Below are 10,169 nucleotides of genomic sequence, written 5' to 3'. Positions count from 1 at the left end.
CCCAAAGGGGGGGGGGGGGGGTGAGTTTCCCTTTAAGCTTCCCTCCAGGGTGGGGCCGGCCTGGCAGGGAGAGCCATTAGGTAAATGTGCCCCAGGTGTTTCACATTGAGTAAATAAGGCTCAGGTGTCCCACCTAGGGATAAAAGCTGGGACCCCTTGCAGGTGGGGCAGTGTCTGTCTGTGAGGTGGATGCATTCTGCAGAGTTCCCTGTTGGGGAAGGACCTCCTGCCTCCCTGGGACTGGGCTCCGGTCAGATATGGCTTTTGTGAACATGGGCTGTGTAGAGATTTTTTAATTTGATTTCGATGGTCATATGTGTTTGGCTTGTTGACTCCGTTGTCTCCTGTCCCTTCTATGGGAAGCTGCATTTCACCGTTTATTCCACCCATTGCTGGTTGTGCGGTGTCGTTGTTGGGGTCAGTGGGATTAAGGTTGGTTATGTATAATCTGACTTGTTTGTACCCCCAGTGCTCACCTGTGTACTGACCCTTTTGTGTCCAACACTATTTGGTTATTGATCCATCGCTGTGCTGGCTGTGTCCTTTATAGGCCTGATAACTGGCAAAACACCCTGCCTCTCACTTCCCTCTCCTCAACGGGACAGGGGGGAGAATGGGATGAAACAGCTCATAGGTCAAGATAAAGACAGAGCGTTTACTTGCCAGTTACCGTCACGGGCGAAACTGGCCCGACTTGGGGAGCTTACTGCCCGTTAAGATAGGTTTGGTGGCGAGAAAGCCAAAAATTAAACCAACAGCTCGCCCGGGTGCCCCTTTCTGCCGGGCTCCAGTTGAGCCCTTGCCTCCCCCTTCCTCCCCTCCGAGCGGGGTGCGGGGAGCCCGGCCGCCCCCCCTCCTCTCCGCCCGCTCCCCCCGGGGCCCTGCTGGGAGCCGGGCCGGTTATCTCGGGGTCCCTGCCTCGGGAGGGGTTCGCTGCAGGGCCGCCCCGAGAGGAGGAGGGAAAGCCCCCCTATTTCTGATTGTAGGAGACAAAACTTGTCGGTCCAAGAAATCAGGAGTGCTTATCATGTAGTGGTTGTACTTGTAAGTGAAATCTTGCAGAGAATAAGATAGAAAGAGTTTTTATTTAATACATTTCATATAGGGGAAATCGATTTTTTTAGTTCCTTAATATTTGTAGAAAGCAGTTTTAAGAACATCCTGCAACTTGCTTTTCTCAAGACTGTGAAAAGCAAGATGCAAAACTCTAACCCTGCCACAAAAGTCACCTGACCTCTCAAATGACACATTCAGTTATTACTGCAGGACCTGACTGCTCTCTAAGGACTGTCAGTGTAGATAAAATGTAATTCCAGTTCCTGTGTTGCTCTCTAAGATCTTATTTGTCTGATGCAAGTGCTGCTGTTAATAATGTGGCATATAGGATGTGAAATGAAAATATAGGCAGCTACTAGGCAGTTTAAACTGTCCTTCAGTTTCTTTTAGCCTAGAGGACTGAGGAAAGGACAAAAATATTGTACTATAAGTAAAAAGATGGAAAAAATCAGAGCATGTTTATGTAAAATATATTTCACGCCTTTCCAAAGCATATAGATTAGAAACAAGCTGCAACACTTCTCCGGGGGAAAAAAAGCTTTTAAAATAATCAAAAGAATGTAAAAACCTTGTCAGTAGTAATATATAATAAAAGAGTGGTAAAGAAGGACAGTACTGGTTTATGGACACTTTAAAGGATTCCTGGTGTTTGCTCTGTGGAAAAGGAGGACATTCAGAATACCTGTGAAACAGTTTTTAGGAAAGATCAATTTAAAAAAAAAAAAAAAAGTACAATTCCTCTCAAAGAGACCCAGGTAAATCTGCCCTGGAGTCTAGATCCTTTCTTGTCAGAAGTTGTTCAAAAGTGCTGTCTCACTGTTACCCAGACTGAAGGACCTCGTTGTCTTTAATACGCGGAGGTGTGTGTTACGTTCCCAAGAAGCCGGTGAAGTCAGGTCTGTGTTTTCAGCGTAGCACGTGGGAGGGTCACAAGTGACAAGGCAATAACCCCCTTCCCCCTGCTGAGTGGTGGCACTTTTACCTTCACAAGCAGTGATCTGGGTACGGCCGGAGTAGGCTCTATTGCTTTTGTACCAAGGTAGCATGCAAGCAGGAGAAGCCTGGCTGGTGTTCATAGCGTGTTGGTATTCATAGTGAGTTTTCTGTCAATCATCAAAGTGACACAGGATCAGCTCGGGAAAGGTGGGAGCACCAGGGCTAGACCAGCAGTGCTCCTGTTAAGTGGCAGGGGGTCTCGTTACACAGGAGTATTTTCCAACTCGGAATAGCTTGTAGTTTAAGTTGGAAAAATAATAACTGTTTAAACCCCCCAGATTTTTAACTAGGCATATACAGTAAGATCTAAATATTAGCTGCAGATAATGGCTAATGTCAAATGCTTTTCAATAAGTAGTGAAATAGGCAGAAAAACACTGAAACAACAAATGAGATCAGTTTGCATCTGTGCTATTGACTGAGTAGCTGGTACATTGTGACTCAATAGAGCCTACTCCGGCCGTACCCAGATCACTGCTTGTGAAGGTGTGGAACAAAAATCTTTGTTTTGAAGGAGTAATACTAGCTACAAGTTAGGAAGAAAAGCTGTTTGTGAGTAAATGGCATATAGTACACTCAGGATCTGTATACCTCTATTCTAAGATGTTAAAATTTTCTAAAAGGTAATTACTGGATTAACTCTGGAATGAAAATGATTTCTGTCTTTGGTGCTTAGCTTTGCTCAGATTAGATTTACAGTTGGACTGTAATTGAGGACAGTTTTTGGGGTTTGTTTTTTTTGCTTTCTTTGTGCTGTATTGAGACCGTTTGTATCTGTGCCTGAAGTAGAGTTGACTGGTAGGAGGGCTTTACAGGGGAATGCAGTGTGGACTGAACCTCTTCATCATGGCAATTAAGTCTAAATCCTGTTTCTACCAGAAGGCTTCCACTACCATCTTCTGATCTGATGCTTTTTCTTAGTTTGTTAGAGAACTGGTTAATAGGTAAATGTCTGTTAACAGTAACTGGAACTTCAAAGCTGGAATTAAAGAAGGTAAAAATAATGTAAAGGAGAAACCTGTAAAACTGCAGTTATGTTTTGCTCGTTTATTTTTTCACATTACTTAAAACAATGTTTAACAGCACTATCTTATTTTTTACAACAAAATATTTTAATGTATTTCTTGCTTATAACTGAAAACTTCACACAAGAGTCACTAAAAGCACTTAAATCTTAATACTGTTGGTCTGTAGTGCAGTTTTGTTTTGTTTGGGACCATGATTAGAACTTTTACTCTATTCAACATTCTCTTCATCAGTGCAAAATGTTTTTAAGGGGGAATAAACATTTACAGTGTATTGGTTGCAAGGCCATGGTTCTAACATGAAACAAAGAATTAACATCGGTGTTCAACCATTAACTAAAGAATACAAAAGTTCTACTTTTCCCACACTTGGTTTCTGTTTGCATATGATAATCTATGCTTTATGAAACTATCATCACATGTATCAAAAAACCCCAAAACAACTATATTTTTATTTAGTGGTAGGTGTGTATTTGTTTTTTTAAGCTTGTTTTTCCAGGTGATAAATTGAACTACCTTTATCATTTGGATAGAGACCTTTAAAAATATGGACAATTCTAAATAGTTCATTAAGGTGAAAAATTCAGGTACTCGGTAAGCTTCTTGAATAAAGGGGAAAAAAATGAAAGTAATAAAAATTCCACCCCAATATATTTTAATGTAAGTAAATTCTTGAACATGGTATTTTTATACAAAGATATATTTTAATCATAAATGCCATTCTATTCCTCAGTCAAATATTATGACAAATATAAGACACAAAACCATTATTGCAATGATTAGAACACCACTTCTCAACCTTCTTTATAAAAAACCAACAAAACACTAAAAACCACACCCCCAAACCCCCCACAAAATCCCCCCAAAGGAACAAAAAACCAAACCCCCAGACTCCAGAGATCTGTATCCTCAGCTGGTGTAAAGCAGCACAGCATCTTTGCAGTCCTGCGGACACATGGCTGCTGAGAATCCAGCCCTGGAGATGTAGTGCACAACAGCAGTCTGACGCAGGATGCAGAGAGCCGCGGGAGTTGGGAGCGCTCCCGCAGAGCAGGTTCAGACAAGTGCATTGCAGCCCACCGGCGTGTTTCAAATGGTGTGCTGGTTCTATGGGTTAAACTTGTGATGGCATCTTTCATAACAAGAACAGCAGAAACAACAGGAGCTTTGAAAATAATGATAGACTATTTAAATAGATGATAAAAATCTTAACACTACTAGGTAGACTAGTGTTAAATAAAAACTGTCTGTAGGTTTATAATAAATTAAAAATAACCTTTGGGTTTGAGTCTGCAGTAGTTAGGGAGAAGTGATGTAATTCATTGTCTGTGTTTGTAGAGCTACTGGAGTGCATTTCAAAGTACTGCAGTGGTATGAAATTAAACCCTTCAACACATTATACAGTGATCTGTGTAGATTTATAAATTGATAGTCAATAATTAACCTGGATCATAGCCAATGAGGCATTGGTAGACCAGGTAAATTGAATGTGGTGTTTGTTCGTTTTCTGTGGAAGCAATTTGGCATATACGGGGCATAATTTCATGCTGGCACTTGTTAATGGACGAGTAATAAATGAGGCCACAGAACTCCTTAGAAACATGAAAAAATGAAGCTGTAGTTCAACAAAAATAATAAAGTGCTTTAAATGAGCATTTGTTGTTTACTACATTGTTTCTCATTTCATGGTAGACATCAAAACCAACCCAATGAAACATGATGGTGCTCTACACTAAGTAAAACTGAGCTTACTGTAGTCAGTATTCCCATGTATTTTCTTCTCTTGATGTTAGACTTTGTTTGCTGTGGGATCAGAGGAGAAGCTTATAGTACAGGTTGAACTTGCACAGACATAAAGATCACCATAAATATTCTCTGTTTTAAAGTTTCATTTGCAAAAATGTGGATGTAAGAAGAAGGAAGCAAAAAGAGCAATCTGCAGACAGTTCATATCCAGTGTATGTAGCCAGTTTGCCTGAAATACACTGCTCAGTCTTGTAAGACAGAAGAGGGTGGCTGGAAATGTACAGAAATCTGAGAATTCATTCCAAGTCCATTGAGTGATAGCTGCTATAATATGGATGCTTCTTCCATGGCTTCAATCCACCTAAAAAGAACAGGAAAGAAGAAGTGGTACATATAACATTATATGCCTTTTAAGAAAATATGTAGTTTTTTTAAAAAAAAATATTTCAAGAACGTAAAGCCTGAAGAGGATTGTATTTCCCATCCCAGCTCTAATGAGGAACTATAGTTTTGTGATTAAGGCAGGTAACTGGGCACTAGGGCTCCTGTGTTCTATTACAACCTTTACCAGTAATGTGTTGTAAAATTTCAAAGGTAGTACAAGTGCTTAGAATATGAGAGATGAAACCACTGAAGTATGTTTAAAAGCAACAACCTCCCTTAAATGCTCATTTCCTTCCCTGTGTGTCTTGAGGTGCTGGCATTTTTATTACTAATTAATGACTATTTTATTATGTGGAAGCAGTAGCATTAGAATGGGAAATTAAAGTTATTTGTTGATGAGGAAACTAAGAGATGGATAAATACAGAAATCAGAGAAGCTTCTGTACAGTGTTCACATTTGACAGACTTGTAGGCATGACCCTTGAGACTCAGCCCTCTTTACCTATACAAGGGAGCAAATTCTCCTTCCTAAAGGAGCTGAAAAGCACCAGGTAGGTAGTTATGGCACCCAGGCCAGTCACGTGCAATTGGGATTAATCAACATGCTGCAAGCTGGTTGTTTTCTCTGTTATGAAGGCCTTCTGAAGTGAAGGAGAGGGAAAAGCCCTACACAAGCTTTTGGACTTGCACGCTGGCTAGTGTGGAATTCTGCCCCCGTACCTCTGTGCTGAATTGTTATCCTCTGCTCGGAAGCTGTAAAAGAGAGTCTGCTTGTGGTAGAGATGGAAAACTGTGTCCATGCTTCCTTCTTCCTTTTCTGGGGCAATGGTGAAACCCAACAAAGGCAAACTTTCTGTGGCAACTTTGTCCTGAAAGCAAAAAAGAAGTGAACCAAAATTTAGAAAGAAGGCTTGTAACATTTTGAGGGGTCTTTCTGAAAACCAAACAACGATGCAATGCCTCTGACAGGGCTGCAAAAGCGCAGTGTGAATATTCCCTTGGACTGCTGGCTCTTGCCTAAACAGGAGCGGTGCCTGCGCACTGCCCGTGTTTGTCTAGTCTTGGCTCGGAAAGTCGAGTTCTGCACGCTCAACCACGCAGACGTTGCTTCAATGGCAATCTTCGACATAATGGTCCAGGAGGCAACCGAGAGGCTACTGAGAGGATGGGCCAGTACAGCAGCAGTTCTGAGAGCCTGAGACCCGCTCCCGGTTACGTTCCTTTCAACCATTTTTATTTGCTGAGTGCAAGTAGGTACCTTTTTGGTACCTTTTCATGTCCTTTCATAGCACTAGCAATTTTTTAAGAAATCTGCACTGTGGCAAAAAGCACCCTTGCTTTCCAAAATGCTGCTTTGAGATTTCTGAGCTGATAATTCAATTAACTGTTAATTTACTCCCAAGAAACCTCCATGAATTTTGCTTGCCAGACACTGCTTTGTACAAGTTAAAGAAAACAGTAAGCCTTAATCAAACTGCAGTTTAGCCGCTGTCGATAGCTGCATTTTTGGTCACTGTATGTAGGTAATGTTTTCTATATGTGTATGTTGCCTTTGCCTCTGCTTTTAGAAGCTAAATTACAAGCTGGGAATGCAAAGTGTAATTATCCATTCATTACTTTTTCCCTATTGTTGAACCAGAAATGGTCACTTTTAAAGTTAGCAGAGGTAAGGTAAATGTATTGGATACAGAATTTGATGCTAATGATATGAATTGCTGGCCAAATCATTGACTCTTTTGTGCCTTTATCTCCTCATCTGTTTAGAGGGGATAATGTTGCTTCATGCAACCATCACAGTGGTGATGAGAGTTTAAATAATTGATGTTTGCAAAGTGTTCTGAAGGCTTAAAGTACCAAATATTGTTATTACAACAGTTCTTGCATAGTGTCCTTTGTTCAGCAAAATGAATTTTTATGCTTCTGCTTACAAAATCTCTCAGTTATAATCAGACTTTATATCACACTTACTTCAAGTAATCGTATTGCAGCTATTCACAAAGGAGAAGAAATTAAAATACAAAAAGGGACTGGGAAGAGACAAAATACATAAAAATTACCTAGTTGATATCCAGCCTCCTTGGCTGCAAGGAGGAGCTTAGAGGCCAACACACAAGGCATTATTCTCACCTCTGCAGACTGCCTCCTGTCTTTCCTTGTTGGTACTACTAGGACAAATATGTCCTGTTCATACTTGCAAAACTACAGATTGTCCTCTCCACCAGAGATGTATCATAGCACCATCTATCTGAGGGCGGCTCCCCAGGGACACGGTCTGTGAGGACCAGGCCAATGAAGGCAGGTAGGTGTGAGAACTGCCATTTATACCCTTCACGTTTACTTGTGCTGCCTGCAGGGAGTAAAGAAGGGAACTCAGGAAACTATTTCATGTAAGGTTGCACAGTACCTCGTTTGCTATGTAGGTGTAGAGGACTTTGCCTTTGATAACAAACCAGCGCTTCTTCCAGTGTCTTTTGCCTCTCTTACATCTGCTGAGGTAACCACTGATGGTAGCTCCCTCTTCTGAGGCTGCCACCTGGAGCAGGGTAGGAGAAATCAGGATTTGTAACACCAAAGCCTTTTCCCCTCCTGATTAGGCATGTTTGCATCACACCAGACAACCAGGTCTATGTCTGTGAAACCATAAGTAGACCATAAAAAACACCGAGACAAGAAAAACATGAGCATGGTATTATGTTTTTTTCAACTGTTGGGAAGATCTGTGGTTAAACTTAGTTCTTGGTAACTCTGATGGAAAATATGCAGTTGAGTTATTATCGAGGTCAGCAAGTTTACAGTTGTGTTCTGAGAAGCCAAACTTACCCCTTTTTTCAGGTCTGTTTTGGTGTATTAAAAGTACCTGCTTCCAAGAGGGAATTACAGTCTTGTGGCTGAACACTTCTAAGATGCAATTATATTTAGGACTTTGCAATAGTTTCGTATCAATTTATGTTAATCACTTGACTACGACTTGGTTTCATTTGTGAAATAATATTTCTGGGAAGTCACCCCTCTCAGAAGTATTTTGATATTGAAGTGCTTAATGTTCTTAAAGATCCAGACTTTGATTAGACGAAACTATACGCACACAATACAGTGTATGTTATTAGCTACAATAGTAAGCTGCAATTGTATAGGATTTAGAAGCAGAGGGCAGATATTCAAAACCAGGTTTTTGTAGCACTGACAGAAGACTGAGCAGTAATATAGCAGTGTTTTGCAGCAGAACAGAAACGTTCTAGGACCAGGGTAAAGCAAGTTAGAAAAAGTTATGGAGCAATGCTATTGTGAGACAGCTCATACTAATAATTAAGTGCTGCCTCTTTGTGGGTACAAATGCAATGCTTTTTTCCTAATGGGGCTGAAATTTTGCCTGCCAGTTCTTTCAGTATTCAGTTTGTGTGTTTGTATTACGTGTTTGCGTGTTTGGCTCAGTTTCACCTCGGCACAAACAAACCTCAAGAAATTCCACTGCCTTGACTGTACGGTGACTTCAGGAAGATGTCTGCACCCTATCTGTGCCTGATTAAACATGTATGCTCCTGATTGCCAGGGACTAGAGTCTATTCCTTAAGTAAGTGGTATTTCATTTCTCTTGAAATCAAAGAAAGATGTCAGAAGTAAGAGTCTTGTCATAAAAGGTAGCTGGTCAACAGCATATCATGCTCTGTTGACTCTTGTAATTGTCTGTGATCTGTTTTGTTGTACTACCTAGTACCTTGAAGTTGTATTAGTGTTCTAAAGACTGCACAGGCTGATGAGCAAATTACACTGCTCTAACTGTCCTTTTTCAGTGGCCTCAAGAGGATTCTGTGGTGTCTTCAGAATTCAGATTATTTTGTATTTTTAAAATTGTGAAGAACAGAAAAAAATAATTGCGTAATGACAGTAGACCAAGGCATGGGCTGAGCCCACTCCACACAGAATAAATTATAACCATAGCTGCTGAAGTATAAGCATGTAGTTCTCTACAGTTCCTTGCCTTTCTCAGGCAGCTTGGTCCTACCTCCATAAGAGCTGAAGGGATCTTCTTCTGTTTCTTAAAAGATGAATAATGAATATTGTGGAAGACAGAGAAGGCACTGCTTGAAGACCTGGATGAAGCTGGAGGGAAGCTCACACTTAGTGGCCGTTCTGCAAGATTAAGAAAATTCAGAGAAGGAAGGGGGAAATGAATGAATCAGATTAGGGGTAAGAGACACACAATACATAAGGCAAATGGAATGCCTCCCCCATAGCTGTTTTTTATTTTAGCTTTTCTTTCAAATCACCCCTTTAAGTATGATTAGATGTATGGATTTCATAGCAGCCTAGGTTAATGGTAATAACCTACAGCTACTTAAAAGCCACCTGCAAGAAAGCTTACAAAGCACAAAACACAGCTTGTTTTCCTCTTAATTTAAAATCAGCATTAGGCAAATGGCTTTTCCATCTATCCCCCCACCCCCACGTTCTGCAACATCTTTGCAGGATAGAGTCACTAATGGGACATTCTTTTTGTATGAACTGTTCTCTGAGTTCTGCATGGAGAGTTATTCTGTCTCTGTCAATCTCCATTAACCCCACTTGTCTGAGTTCATATCTTCATGATCTCACTTCTGGCAATACACAACTGGAAGCTCTTAGTAAAGCACAGAATTGTTAGAGTACAAATCTGAGTTACCACTTGTTGGACACACAGTGGCTTGGCCATGCTTTTTGGCTGTTGTGACAACATCTGTTCACGTGTTTGCTTGGCTGGTGTGAATTTCTTTAATTAGGATGGAAAACCTAAATTTCATCTGTCCCACCTTTTTAACCTTGACAATGTAATGTACCTTCTTTTAGAGACTGTCTACATGAATAGTTGTGCAAGAACATTATTTCCTTTTCATTCTCTAAATGATTATTTCCTTTTCATTCTCTTTTCATTGTCTAAATGCCTCTTAAACACTGACAGGTTTAGGGGATCAACCACCTCTTGAG

General features: G+C 40.7%; 1 protein-coding gene across 2 annotated transcripts in view; it reads right to left on the bottom strand.

Annotated features, from left to right (window-relative positions):
- Positions 1-3,761: 3,761 nt before the first annotated feature.
- The window catches only part of FGD5 (FYVE, RhoGEF and PH domain containing 5), a 100,872-nt gene continuing 94,464 nt past the window's right edge, over positions 3,762-10,169 (bottom strand). For both annotated transcript variants that reach the window (XM_026857830.1, XM_026857829.1), the window contains exons 19-22: positions 9,211-9,338; positions 7,612-7,740; positions 5,928-6,076; positions 3,762-5,184 (exon numbers count right to left, since the gene is read on the bottom strand). In XM_026857830.1, coding sequence (XP_026713631.1) covers positions 5,148-5,184; positions 5,928-6,076; positions 7,612-7,740; positions 9,211-9,338 — 443 coding nt within the window. In that variant the 3' untranslated portion in view covers positions 3,762-5,147. The remainder of the gene's footprint in view (positions 5,185-5,927; positions 6,077-7,611; positions 7,741-9,210; positions 9,339-10,169) is intronic.

The sequence above is a fragment of the Athene cunicularia genome (assembly GCF_003259725.1).
Source record: "Athene cunicularia isolate RWA chromosome 12 unlocalized genomic scaffold, athCun1 chr12_part1, whole genome shotgun sequence".
NCBI lineage: Eukaryota > Metazoa > Chordata > Aves > Strigiformes > Strigidae > Athene > Athene cunicularia.
Note: the sequence above shows the minus strand (reverse complement) of the source record. Positions and strands in the feature narration are given on the sequence as shown.